Raw genomic sequence first — 14,964 nt, forward strand, 5'->3', positions numbered from 1 at the left:
TTTACTTCACACACAGTTTCAGTCAAGTTTGAGTCTGCGACAATTCACAGCGAATCCGAGTCGGCGAATTATTCAATGCTTGTGAATTGTAGACCTTGCATATCAACAACATCTGTAGGGCTGGTATTAACAATTGGGCTAATAACAAATTGAGCACAATGACGTTAGCGAAAGGGATTCCCGCCTCCCTCACCCTCTGGAAATTTCACAATCCCACCAAACCGTTTTGAAAAAAAAGCTCGAATTTTAGGCATTCAATCATCATCTTAAAAGTCACATTTGCAAGTTCAGGTACACCACTTCATTATCGTTAATTGTCACTGAAGTCATCACCATCATCTGACATTTTATTTGTAATAGCAAATTCCTTAATAAACTCAAATCACAACTCGCTAAAGCTCACACAAACTTTACAGTCCATATTTTTAGCCATGATAGGAGCCCATGTATGAGGGGCTCATAAATTATAGTAGTTATTCGTTTAATGTTCATTTTATGTCTGCATCATGATGATCATCATCACCATCAGCGTCGTCGTCATCATTCATTTTTCTTTTCATTCAAGTCGATAATTTAATCCATCGGCGAAAGCATCACCAGTCAGTATGTACACAGGATATTTGCAAGCATCATTATCGAAATTGCCAGGTTGATTCGGAAATGAAATAAAATTCAATGTTACAAAATAACCCCCTATGTATTAAAGGGAGTGCCAAAAATGAGATGGAATATAGGCCTACTTATAGGCCTATATCCCGCAGACATGCACACACCCAAGTACAAGATACCCAGAAAAATATTTCATGAGACTCGGATAAAGAAAACAAAATTGGTATTACCTGTACAGTAACTATGAACAATGAATGAAATAGAAAATTAATAAATTTCGATAACAGTAACAGTCTACCAATAGGCTGTGTCAAACTATCAAATCCTGTGTGACAAATTCATGGATATATTTGCAAATTATATAATCAACATAATTTAACAACTTTTGTATCGACAGTATTCAACTTGCATATAAATACATATAATATTCATAAATATTCTAATTGATGCTGTATATTATGATAAAATGTAAAAATGTTGCTGGATGCTCTAATATTGTCAGAACACCAGCATCTACATTGGCCTAGCATGGTGATGAGATGACTACTGGAACCAATGGAATTCATGGTTCATCTATTATTACAATTCTGTATGATACGATAATCATTAAACCTTTTTTTCAATATAAATTTTAGCTATACAGGCCTACTAACATTGCATATCAACTATTAAAGGATCTATCATTATTAGTGAAAAGGAAAGCGTCAGGAAGGATAAAGGCTCAAACGTCGAAAGGATCCAGTTAACAAATATTAACATTTCAATATATATATATTTTTAAAAATTTCTATTCAAATTTTAAATTTGACTAATGGAGTCTAATAAATTTATGTGATTCGTAACGTAATAACTAGTAACGTAATAACAATAATAAAATAGTATATTAATAGGCCTACAATATTAAAATATAGTAGCAAAAATAATGATAAAAAATAATATTCTAAATAAAATAACTATGGTAATAAAAGAAAACCTACGAAATAATTATATTCTATCGATGTGCTGATTATGTGTATTTTTAGAGAATATGTATGTTGTTGTATTCGAATAAATAAAATGAAAATGTAATGCAATGAAATATGATAGACTAGGATGATTTCATATAGGCCTAGTTGCCAAAAGTCAAATAATGTGTAATCAAGCTCCAAAACAATAGGCCGATAAAAATTATTTGCAGTGTTGGCGCCAGAAATTGCCTTAGTCCTACAACATTTCTTTTTTGCCATTGAACGAGAAACAATAACGACTAGTTAAGTAGTAACTTTTGAAAAAATTGGATTGGGTGTGACGATTGTATATAGGCCTATCAAGCCTACCTCTTCCCAATCCCATTGGATAGAAACTAATAAGTCACGGTAGGCCAGCAGAACTCGTATGCGTCTCGTTTCAGATAAAAATTAATGCTTATGATATAGCCTACGTGTCACTATTTTAAAGATAGGTCTAGAGATAGTAATAAATAAATAATAATAATAATAAATTAAACAGACAAATTAAACAAGATAGTAACAACTTGGCAATATTAAAAGTATTCATGACTATTATTTAAAGAACAAAACATTATTATTATTATTACATTATGTTCCGTTCGTAAGACTCAAAAAAAGCAAATTTTTTTATTACAGTCTGCGGACCTGAATTATGGAATAATATTGATAATAAAATAAAAATATGTACAAATGTTAAATTATTATTAAAAAGGCCTATTTACTAGTAGAAATATATCAACCATAACTTTTAAGTAATTTATTACATTGTTATTTTGTTCTTAATTTAAATTTAAATTATTTTTAGTTTATCTCTTTATTTCGAGAATATGATTTGTGTCTTATCTAGGTCAAGATGAGACACGCTCAGCTTCTAAGCTTGATTCAAATTAATGGAATCTTTTATTTTTCTCCATCGATTGAATGAACGTGTATTTGAAATTGTCAGAAACTTAAGTTGAAATGGTTCTTTTATGTAAAGAATTTTTTGTCACAATGCTTATATTTTTACAATAAATTTCTCAAGTTTGGAGAGAAAAATAAAAATATCAATCTTACTATTCAAACAAAGTTAGTGTGGTCTGTTTGGGCTACTTAAGCCAAAAGTCATTTTCCATGAGAGTACAGTATGGTGACGCGTTAAAATGCAACGCGTTCGTTAGTTAGTCACTCAGTTGCTGCACAGCAGCGCACACTATATTATTATTTGTTGTTATTTTTGTGTGTCCGTCGTGTCTCAGTCTTAATAAATATGTGGTCGCAATTTCGTTATTTATGCATGCTTTTAAGTACTCTGTATTTCCCGGTCAGTTTGGGTGTTCGGGAAATGGTTGAAGACGAGTTCTTCGTTAAGCCTGGTGGGGAAGTCCATGTAACTGAGAAGAAACTGGTACGTTACCAAACGTAGGCCCTATTTATGAGACACCAGTGAGGTCACCGCCCACCATCCTAGCCCACTCACTAACTACAGTACTAGCTACAACTAGGCTAATAGGCCTGGGCCTAGTATAGCAACTTCTATAGGGCCTAGGATAGGCCAAGCTAGTTAGGCTTTTGTTTAATATACCTTAAAAGGCTTGAATGAAAAGCAATCTCTCCATAAGTCAAAGATAGTTAATAAAGTTTGATTGAAATTATATTATAAATGTTGTAAAATCATAGAAAAAGAAAAAAAAGGCCTAGGCTAGGGGTAAAATAAAAATCAAGGGTAGGCCCTATACTGTCTGAATTGAGCTGAATAACACACCTGTACATACAATTAAATATTTTATTTGCTTTGTATATCGTCAAAGTAAAAATTAGAATAATAAAATATTTATCTTTCTGTAACAATTTGATTTTGCTAAGACATTTACAAGCGATTATTCAAGGCGCTGGTGTCATTATTTCCCTGGTCACTGGATACTGAGCTGGCAAATCCGCACATTGTGCAACTTCCTCTGCTCCCTGGGGAGTATCCCTGGTCATTGCAGCTTGAATGTGCACGATCCATACATTCAATGCCATACCATCCTAGGTGCCCATTTATACTCATGGGTGGAGAGAGGCCAACGTAAGTAATTTGCCTTGCCCAAGGACACAAGCAATTTGATGGGCGTCGGTCTCGAAACTCCCGATCTCACAATCTAAAGTCTAACACCTTACACGCTGCGCCACGCACTCCTATATGCAGGATTAAAATTTTGCCTTGTAGTTGAACTTTACTGGTTGATCCTTCCACAATTTTTCTAATACACTTTCTAATAAATAGAGAGAGGTTGCTATGATGACTTCATAAAAAAATGATAATTTTTTATTTGTATTTGTTGTGCTGTTAAGAGAGCCTCATGACCCTGGCAGTGACATTGTGTTGCTTTGGGGCAATCGCATCAGTCAGTCATAGTTTTGTTTGTATGTTTTACTGATGAAAAAAAATGATATACCTTATTACATTATTGTTATGTGAATATTTATTAGAAACGTAGTAGCCTACTCTGACGCATTTGGTTTTTGTTTTTCAGGGAACCTTCGGGTGCATTTTCACATATGCAGCGCAAGGTGGCACACATGAGGTAAGTTCTATCTTAATAATAAATGTAGAGTACATAGTCCTTTGTTGATCATCGATATCACCACCGTAAACATCATCACCATTACAATCATTACTATCAACATCATTGTTATCGCACCACTATACCCATCACTAACTTTACTATAATTGCAATCATTGCCATTGCCATCATCAGCATTGCCATCATCACCATAATCATCACCACTTAATTGCCACCATTGCCATATATAACATCATAACCATCACTGCCATCACTATTATCACCACCATTGTCATCAACATCATCACCATCATTGTCATCACCAGCATACGATCACTGCCATCATGGGCATCGCCATCATCACCATAACCATCACTGCCTAATTGCCACTATTGCCATACAGATATTATAACATCATAACCATCACTGCCATCAGTTTTACCATCATTGTCAACATTACCATTATTGTCATCACCATCATACGACCACTGCCATTATCATCATCGTTATCACCGCAATAACCACTGAGGTATCACCTTCATCATCATTACTTTCTGTGTATAACTATTATAATGAGTACAGTACCCAAGAGATAGAAAGCAATTTTTTCCCTCATCTTTTTTTATTTAGAATTGGCTGTTCCAAATTTCTAAAGAAGAAAACGGCTATATTTGTTCTGTAGAGAGGCCTGATGGACGGTCATACCTGTTCTTTCAGCAGTTCAAACTGGCAGTTGTTGGGGCATCTATAGCAGAGGCGGAAGTTACAGTACGACCAATTTTTCTATGAATAAATTTCATTATGTAATATATTTATAGAGAATAATAATTATAATATGAATAATAGAACTCTATTTTTTATTCTAAAAATAGAATATGGTAGATTATAGTACACCACAAAGAACAATGTCATTCATTCATTTATTCATTCATTTATTTGACCAAAAGATAGGAAATTACAGTAACAAAACATGCAAATATTAAAAATGACACAAATAACATAAAAAGTATTGGAAAACATATAAACATACATTGGCCACTAGGATAGCCTAAGAAAATCAATAGCAGGTTATTTCCATTAGGGTCCTGTAAAGTGACATATATTACATCAGTTTACATAAAAAAGATGCTATGCTAAATAGGATCTAAAATTAGATACAAATTAATATTTTAAAGAATTCAGTTAAATTTACTAATCTACAGGTAATTTTCCCTTGGTAGAGAGATGGCTTTTAACTAGTTTACGAAATATTGACTTGCTGGTTGTCTCAAGGTGCTATACAAAGAAAATCATTAGAAGCCAAAGCAATTAAGAAAAATGCCCCTAAAACCAGCAGAAATGTAGAAGAGCACACTACTGTGTGTTTCACCAACCTGACAGAAAAGGTGATGGTGGTGTTCATGGTAATGGGGACAATTGTGATGGTGGTGGTGTTGCTGGTGATAGTAATAGTGGTGGCGGTGATGATGATGGTGCTGATAATAATAATAATTATGATGATTATAATGATGATGGTGTTGATAATGATTCATTCATTCATTCTTTCTTTATTCAGCCAATAACATAAACAAGTGAATACATTACAATACAATTAAAGGTAATTTAACAAATACTTTAGACAATACTGTATAATATAACCTAAGTTGGTTAGGATTAACTATAGTGTGAAAAATAATTATGTTGGTTATGATGATGATTTTTGTGATGATTAGGATAGTAATAATGATGATGGTGATGATGATTATAATAATGATAATTAGGGTGATTATGATAGTGGTAATGAGAATGATGATAGTAGTTTTGATGATAATAATATTGAGATACCAATCTTAGGAATAATAACATTTACAGTAGCAGAAACAGTTTATGAAATCTAGTCAGAAAAAGAGTCCAGACTATTTTAATATGGTATTACTAGATAATGATCTTGGTAATGTAGCTGTTGCAGAATATGTGGTTCAAGTGTTCAAACTCACACACTTTTTATTTCTCTTGTTATATGTATCACTGAACAAGCCTGTTCATGTACGTTAACACTTTAGCTCCAGGTGTATTAGTGACTACCATGCTAATGTATTGATGGCTAGCTGCAGCGTGCAGAATCATTTCCCAGGGGCCTGAGTGTGCGTTAGAAGCAAACATTCTAAGCTGTATAATATTGTATAAATAGTGTGGCATACATTTTATGTAGGTTGCTCAAACCAGTTTGTATCTGTCTTCTCAATAAATATGTTCACTGACGTTTTATTGTACGGTATTTACAAAGACAATACATGTACATGGATTTTCTGTTATCTAGTATTTTTTTTATTGGAGCTCATATTATAACATTGATGTTCATGTAAACCACATAGAAGCTTTGACAATAAAAATGCAGATTATTAGTATTAATTATTACAATTTTAGAAAGGGCATGATATTCATTATATCTGTCTCTTATATCTAATATATATATATATATATATATATATATATACATACATACATATATAAATATATATATTTATATAACAAATATGAAGATAACTTTTTCAAAACATTATTTATATATTGTGGTATTATCTATTATTATTGTCATTTTTATTAATAATAATAATAATGATAATGATAATAACAAGTATTATATTATAACAGTTATTGTATAAAAATGGCTTATAAATCTACATATTTGATTAATAGAAAATGATAAGTATGCATTATATTTAACAACATACTCTATAATATTTTTGTTTCCAGGGGGATGCTGGAACAGAATTACGTAGTGAAGAATATATTATTGATGAAACCAAAAATCAAGGTAATCTAAACCACTAGGTCTCAACCATCATATTGTTATCATAACTTTTAATTATCATTTTAAATTAATTAATAATACAGTAATAGGTTGCCCAATCACAGTTGCATTTAGAAACACTTTATTTTATTTATTATTATATTTATTTTGCTTTTGTTTTACAATTATTATACTAAATTTTTGTCATGATATTTGTGCAGATGGGTTTGAATTACCTTTACATTTTCTATTACTACTGAGGCTGAGTAATAAGTATATTACATTTTATATTTTGCAAGAGGTTGTAAATTGATTGATGATACTGTAAGCGCAAGACTTTTTCCCGTAATACACCACGATTTTTCTAATCTTCATTCTTCTGTCTCACTATGAAATGACCTACAGTTACAATATGTCTTCACTCATTAATCATTTTTCTACATGTATCTAACCTTAGGATAATTTCAGATGCATGTTTACCCGTTCACTTACCTCAATGCAGATCTCTATAACAATAATGACTTATTTTCTTAGGGAACGTTTTTCGTCAACATAAACATGGCATGTAAAGTATGGATGCCGATGGGAATAAGACATTTTTCTCATAAATTTATCTAACAATAATAATGTGCATTTATATACCGTTGGTATCACCAACAAACAATGCTTATGGCACTTTGTTTAACAACCAGATTTTAAAATTTATAGAATTTCATTTATGGGCTACTTTATACATAAATTGCAGCTTTAAAGTTCTTGTAAAATGATGAATGCATAAAGAATGCAAAGAATACTGGTAGTGGTAGTAGAGGGCAGCTGTACATTTTTGGTTGAAGTACCAATTTTCCTATGTAAAATGCCTGGGTTCAAATCCAGTGCATGTCAAAATTTTTGTTCCAGTGAATAAAAACAGGTGCACTCCCTATAAAGCACAGTTAGTTAGTACAGTACATATACGCTCTGATCCACCAGATGGCACTGGGGTAAAAGTTCCACTATTCGAGCAAGGCGATGTAAAACAATTAACTGCAGAAGGATAGTACTTGCTTGTTGGATATTATAGAATATAAAATATAAAGAATAAAAAAAAATTTTTTTTTAAATCTCAAATAACATTTCTTGGAATTATACTTGATTATGTTCCTGAGAAATAGCAACGGATTTCTTTGAATTAATGTTTATATTAGCAGTTCACTATTTCATTACAGAATTACTATGCTTATGTAATTTATTATCTGATGAAAGAAAAACTAATGAGTTTGAAGTAGAACTTTAAGTAGTATAAGATTGCTTATAAAATTTTGAATTACTGATATGTATTTTTTTTTTTCAATGATGATATATTTTTTTAGTGCAGTATGATATTAAATTTTTACTAGATTGAAAGCTGGATGTTTTATGAATTAGATTAAATTAATGTTGCATGCAATCTAGTGTTTTTGTGACAGTGGACAAGCTTTTGTTTGTGCTCATATTTGTTTTTCTTCTCTCTATCTGATTTTCCTATGTTTCTGTGATCATCTTCTTTGAGATGTGCCTTTTAAAAAATGATATATTAGTACTTATTTTTATTATTGTTAGACTGATAATTAAATTGTTATGGTAATGCAATTTACATTTTCTAAAGCCTTTGAAACTAGTTACAGCTACGTTCAACAAAAAATTATTGTAAATTGCATAAAATATTCTTGACCGATATAAAATAATGCAGGGTACGTAGTCTGAAAATTCACTGGCCTTTTCTTCATTCTTCATTTTTTTTTACTAAATCTGTGTTTGTTTTTTTTTTCAACACTAGCTCTGATTTATCATTATTTTTTACACTGGTTTAGTTTAGTTACTTTGACATCCGATTTATATTTTAACACAGGATATCTTGTTATTTTAAAATGTTCTGAGAACTGAAAACAAAAGATTGCTTTTGCACTGATTACTCTCCAGGATAACAATGAACATAAAAAAAAAATAACCAATTTGCATTCAATTGCTTACATGAACCACATCCTAATAACATCTTTGAATTATCTTTCAGTTTACCATGCTGAAGGCAAATTCCGTTCACAACTAACGCGAATTACAATTCTGGCTCACAATCCTCATGTAGAACTATGAAGACGTCGTCATTGAAAACACACAGTACTGCTTATTATATGCCGTTGGTTTTTCATTATTCAATGCTTACATATCTAATATTTACACATTCTGTTTTTATAGATAAAAAATATGCTGCTGAAAGTGCAATGACCAATAATATCATGCATCCTCTTGTTGCAGAAAATAACACACACTTGAATAATTATGACTACCTAATATTTGAGAGGTTTATAATCTATATAGGAGCCAACCATATTGAAAAAACCAAATTCACAAGAGTAAAAACATACACTAGAGAATGGGGTTAACAGTGTGTGTATTATTTTATGAAAAATACAAACTAATTAACACAAAATATCAAAAATCATAATTGTATTATTTACTCTTTACAGAACAGAGTTGTTTTGTACTGTTTAAAAAATTATGAAACAAATAGTTGATTCTCCCAAAATTTTCAAAATTATTTAGATGAGGATAATGATTGCTTCATATATAGTTTTATAGATAGTTTATCCTGCTTATTATGAAACAATAAATCTAATTTGTATTATGAATTAGATATTTTAATTATATGATAAATAAGATGATAGGTCGCTTAATTGATATTTGTCCTAGTTTATTGTAAAACATATTTTGTTTTTATAAAAGTTTAGTTAGTACATAATTATTACTTTAGTAATAATTAATTTATAGATTAATTTAAACAATTATTTAGATGAGGATAATGATTGCTTAATATATAGTCTTATAAATAGTTCATCCTGCTTATTATGAAACAAAAAATCTGTTTAATGAATTAGATATTTTAATTAAATGATAAATAAGGTGATAGGTCGCTTTATATATGTATTTATTTGTTCAATACAAGTTTAGTTAGTACATAATTATTACTTTAGTAATAATTAATTTATAGATTAATTAAAAAAATTATTTAGATGAGGATAATGATTGCTTAATATGTAGTTTCATAAATAGTTCATCCTGCTTATTATGAAACAATAAATCTGTTTAATGAATTAAACAGATTTATTGTTTAATTCATTAAACAGATTTATTGTTTCATAATAAATCTGTTTAATGAATTAGATATTTTAATTAAATGATAAATAAGGTGATAGGTTGCTTTATATATGTATTTATTTGTTCAATACAAGTTTAGTTAGTACATAATTATTACTTAAGTAATAATTAATTTATAGATTAATTACTTTTTGACTTATTTCAATGATATGATTGATAGTTTATCCTGTTATTATGAAACAATACATTTAAATAAATTGTATTATGAATTATTGTATTATGAGTATTTTCTTATACAGAATACTTTTCAAAATCCAGATCATGTATACTTTGCAACCTTTTTCGTTATAAAATGAATTCTGAATAAATCGGTATGTAAATATACACCATTTCATTCAGTCCATTTAGAGCGCGAACAAACATTCTAATAAAACATTGATGTATTAATTAACAATTGTGTTGTTGCTTAGAAGGCCAATAAACATGCTGGATACCTTTCAGTGCATGTTTATTGGTTTAGGAATACGATGTCGACGACTGACTAGTGTAGCGCGCGACATATTCACAGGTAAACCCGCACACGCGTCAAGGCCACGCGCTGCATAACAGCCAATCACAAGATGGACAACTAAAGTATGTTTACATTTCAATATCATGGCGATTGCGGTTCACCAATTGGTCTTTCACATCACGGTACGGTTTTACAACAAATGTTTGCAAGGGGGAAAAAGAGCCGGATTACGATCCCAATTACCGATTTCACGAGAATTTTAGTTATTACAGATAGCTAATTCAAGAAACCTTTACATAATAAGTTCACACTGGAGAAACGTTCTCATCTTACACAGAATGCCCCCAGGCTGATGTTATACAATGAAATCTAATTATAATGTTTTGGCAAGTTTGGCAGAATCGTATCCATGCCCGAGGGGGTGGGGGAATAATTAATGTCATTTTGAATGGTTTGACCAATATTGCGCATCGTATATTAAATGCAGTCTAGTATTCTAAACAAGTCCTGTAATTAGTTGCTTATTTTTTTTTTAAAGATAGTAAAAATTGAGGCATTACATGTGTTTGAACGTTAATGGCAGTAATAATGATATGAGCAGTAGCTATGGAAATATTAGTAGCAGCGAATGACCGTTAAATTCGACGGACATCGATCTTGACATTCTAATGTCTTTTGGTCGTGACTGTGTTGTGTTGGTTTTTGAAAAATAACAATAACAACGTATTAATGATTGTAAATGGTTGCACTGTGAGAACACGGAGTGGTTCGAGCAAAAAACAGACACATAGAAAAAAATGAAAAAGTAACCATAAAAGTAAATAAATAAATCATTTTTCTACACCATTTTCATAGTTATAGTTCATTATAAAATTACATAATTGTGAAGGCTTACAGGCCATGCAAGCCCACCCCTTGATATTAATCGCTACACAAATAGTCTTGGGACGATTATAGCCGCTTAGTTGAAATGCAACTTACTGGATTAAACGATCCGCTATTAATTGTCCAAACATCTGCTCAGTTTTATCACTATACCGGATACAAATATAATACTACATTCGGCCTATATAATCCTATTAATTGGGCTACTATAGTTATAGGTTACAGTTGTTTGATTTTATTAGGTTATAGTTGTTTGATATTATTATTATTATTATTATTATTATTATTATTATTATTTATTATTATTATTAATATTTTTATTATATCATATAATATCATACCTGTATTATTATTAATTATATTAGTCTATTATTATTGTTATTATTATTATTATTATTATTATTATTATTATTATTATTATTATTATTATTATTATTAGGCTCTATTATTATTATGCAGTGGCTATTTTAACACCAGTCCTAAACGAATTCCTAATTCTGGTTTCATGATTGTACAATAACATCCAATCAAAATTAGGAATTCTTTTAAAACTGGTGTAACAATAGCGGTTGTTTTTTGTAAAACTGCTCGAGGTTGTTAATATTAGGCGCGATAGAATTACAGATTTGTTATTTTTACTACTAATAAGCTTCCATACTCAACTGCTTCATCGAGGTTAATCTAGTACGCTATTTCGAAATTTAAAAGGTAGCATATCCAGGAACGACTTTGCTGTGGGGGGGGGGGGGGGCGGGGGGGGCGGTCGACATTTCGTTAAGTTAAAAAAAAAAAGAAAGAGAGAAAGAAAGATAAATTATTGATCCACCCCTCCCCCTTTTCGGACAACTTTTGATCCGCCCCTGATACCCCATACATTACGTGCTAATCAAAAGAGTGGATTAAAGCATGTGTAAATTCTGATCTACTCAGTCTGAATGGATGTTATGAAGTACATTAATTTTATACATAGGCCTAATGTATGTATATATTGTGAACTTTAAAGAAAATGAAACTGCCAGTAAGAAAAAGTTTCTTGAACCGCTGTTTATACAATATCGACGTCTTAACCAACTATGCCACTGGGGCTCTTTTGGGAATTCGAATCTGAATGGAAGCAAATTAATTTCACGCTCTTTTTGACATACCTATTGGAACAGCGCTAGTTCTCGGAGCACTGCAAATAGGAGACCAATATAATACGCCCGCATCTAAAGCCGGGCACTCACTGCGTCATACGACGGTCCGTACGACCGTCGCACGACGAATCCACCTCTGCTTCCGGAGAGCGATAGACGGCGTAGCGAGAGATTGCGGAGAATGTTCCCATCAGATATATATTCTATCTCGAATGCGTATTCCTGATCCTAAATAAGACGTTCTCATTGGGCATTTGTTAATTTGATTGATACTCCATTATAGGCCAGCATTATTTTTAAGTATCCAATTACATTAAAGTTAAATTTTACTAAACAAATTCAGGTTCAAATCTATTATCTGGATCTGAAGTGGTTTTTGATGTGTCTGGCGTGGTGAAATAAGATGGAGAGGAGGAAATGACCGAGGGGCGTGATGTAGTAGAAAGCTAAGAGAATGAGTAAATTTTGAGGGTTTGATTAATTTTCAGTTGCTCCTTCCGTCACTGACTGATTAAATAAAAACGGATAATTCTGTGAAGGCCTTCCTTTGGTTGTTGAATATTCTACAACTGTCTGGTGGTGATTGAGCAGTGCGTCTGGGAGACAATCCCCTACTTCTTCCGAAGAGAGTACTGCGTTTTTTAACGAGCACATGGGCCATATAGCACATGGGACCACGGTGGTAAACCTCCATGATGGGACCAACGGCTTAAACTTCTCAATCGAAAGACGGTGGGCTATTATGAAAGGATAGGAGCGATGGTAATTGAACCAGGGGACCCCCAAAGAGATCTCCGCGGTTCAGCGCACATACAGTAGTAACCACCAGTTTAGCCGACTGAGCTAAGTTGTTCTCACCCGACTAAGCTAAGCTGCTCTCCCATCATGCCTGCTTTGCTTCGTTTGGAACCTTGAAATATAGAGCTATTTAGAGCTCCATTATTTGGACAATGTTCTTCTAAACAGGTACAATAGAAAAGGTCAACCAGGTCTGCTGCGCCCCTACGATTTAAACGTACACCTACTACGCCTTCATGCTTTATGATTTATTGGGTAAATGTATGTCAATTTCCTCCGTAATGCAACAACGGCTGTGTTATTTTTAGATTTGTTTTTGTTAAATCCTGTTGTTTTCTGTCTGAGTACTATGACGTCAATGCTTTTATTTGTATTTATTTAAAAAATCCTATAAGGCTATGTTGTATATAGGCCTATATGTTTATATACATATTTATTGACCTATTTTACATGTTTTTTTTCCACTGAAATGCATCTATACTTATTCTTGTCATAACAAGATATATAGGTAACAAAATGTTAAAAATTATCAAAAGAAATTAGAACTATCAATAGATGACGAAGAATTTTACTTTTTTTATATTATATTTTAAAATATTATATGGCCAATGGGATATTCAAAATATTGAGCCCCTATGGTATATAAAGCTCTAAATTTGCTCAAAATACAATCTCAGGTTTTCGTGTATAGGTCCAGGACCTACATCTGTGCTTGTATTCATGCCCCTTAAAATTTAAACACCCTGAGTAATGAGTTATAATGAATTGGTGTCTGTGCGCACAAACTAAAACTCAACTGTTGGAAATACTGTGTGCCCGAATCTTTCGAGAACGCCTCTTTAAGCAGCGCTTGTTGTGGAGTGAGTATACTATATCATGTTTTATGGCACCGCAAGTCATCTGAATTGACATTCAAAAGAGTCTGATGAAAACATTTTAATTGGATTTGTATAATAAGGGGAAAGCCAATCTATATGGCGAGCATTTACGGAACTGAAACTCGTTACACTGAATTCACTTTCGTAAATAGGATATATTGTAAACTGAAGAGTAAAGAATCGATGTGCTTTGAGTTTATGATTCACCGAAATATGTGAACAACAATGGAATCATGCAATTATGCGATGTAGGCCTACGTGATTTCGAAGTTATTTTCACTGCCTTTTATTGATGGAACTATGTGATGTCTGTATGGCGATATTAATAAAAACAACAATTAATATGTTTAATCATAACATCGATTATTATATGAGATTGCCCCGATTTATAAATGTGCAATAAGTCTGCATTTTTATAGGACTGCAACTTGATCATTGGCTGGAAATCAAATTCGGCAAAATTTATTGCTGGCAATATCAATTAAAAATATAATGTAATTTTTCGACAATTAATAGAAATAATTAACTTTAAATAATATGTGCTATGTTTCTACACTATTGGGTATGTGTCAAGTGGCATGCTTAATATTCTTACAACTTATATTTGACACGATAACATAATTGGTTTGTTTAAAGCAATATATATTTTTCTATATAAGTTACCTTTGTATATGTGCCAATATATATATATATATATATATATATATATATATATATAATATATATATGAATAGGATCTATTC

The 14,964-nt window shown here is 31.6% G+C and overlaps 1 protein-coding gene across 1 annotated transcript; it reads left to right on the forward strand.

Moving 5' to 3' along the window:
• Positions 1-2,806: 2,806 nt before the first annotated feature.
• LOC117101213 (myeloid-derived growth factor-like) lies at positions 2,807-9,990 on the forward strand. Its single transcript, XM_033241128.1, has 5 exons — positions 2,807-2,985; positions 4,097-4,147; positions 4,757-4,894; positions 6,863-6,923; positions 8,932-9,990. Exons 1-5 carry the CDS (start codon positions 2,848-2,850, stop codon positions 9,009-9,011), a joined length of 468 nt encoding a protein of 155 aa, XP_033097019.1. The 5' UTR covers positions 2,807-2,847; the 3' UTR covers positions 9,012-9,990.
• The last annotated feature ends 4,974 nt before the right edge of the window (positions 9,991-14,964 follow it).

Source organism: Anneissia japonica, unplaced genomic scaffold (genome assembly GCF_011630105.1).
Source record: "Anneissia japonica isolate Jap-2015-1 unplaced genomic scaffold, ASM1163010v1 scaffold1946_len758022_cov188, whole genome shotgun sequence".
In the NCBI taxonomy this organism is placed as follows: Eukaryota; Metazoa; Echinodermata; class Crinoidea; order Comatulida; family Comatulidae; genus Anneissia; species Anneissia japonica.

Excerpts from the sequence above, each read along its gene's own strand:
- LOC117101213 (XM_033241128.1), top strand. The coding sequence starts at position 2,848 with ATGTGGTCGCAATTTCGTTATTTATGCATGCTTTTAAGTACTCTGTAT. Across the intron at positions 2,986-4,096 it reads ATGTAACTGAGAAGAAACTG|GGAACCTTCGGGTGCATTTT; the intron begins GTACGTTACCAA and ends TTTGTTTTTCAG. Across the intron at positions 4,895-6,862 it reads TAGCAGAGGCGGAAGTTACA|GGGGATGCTGGAACAGAATT; the intron begins GTACGACCAATT and ends TTTTGTTTCCAG.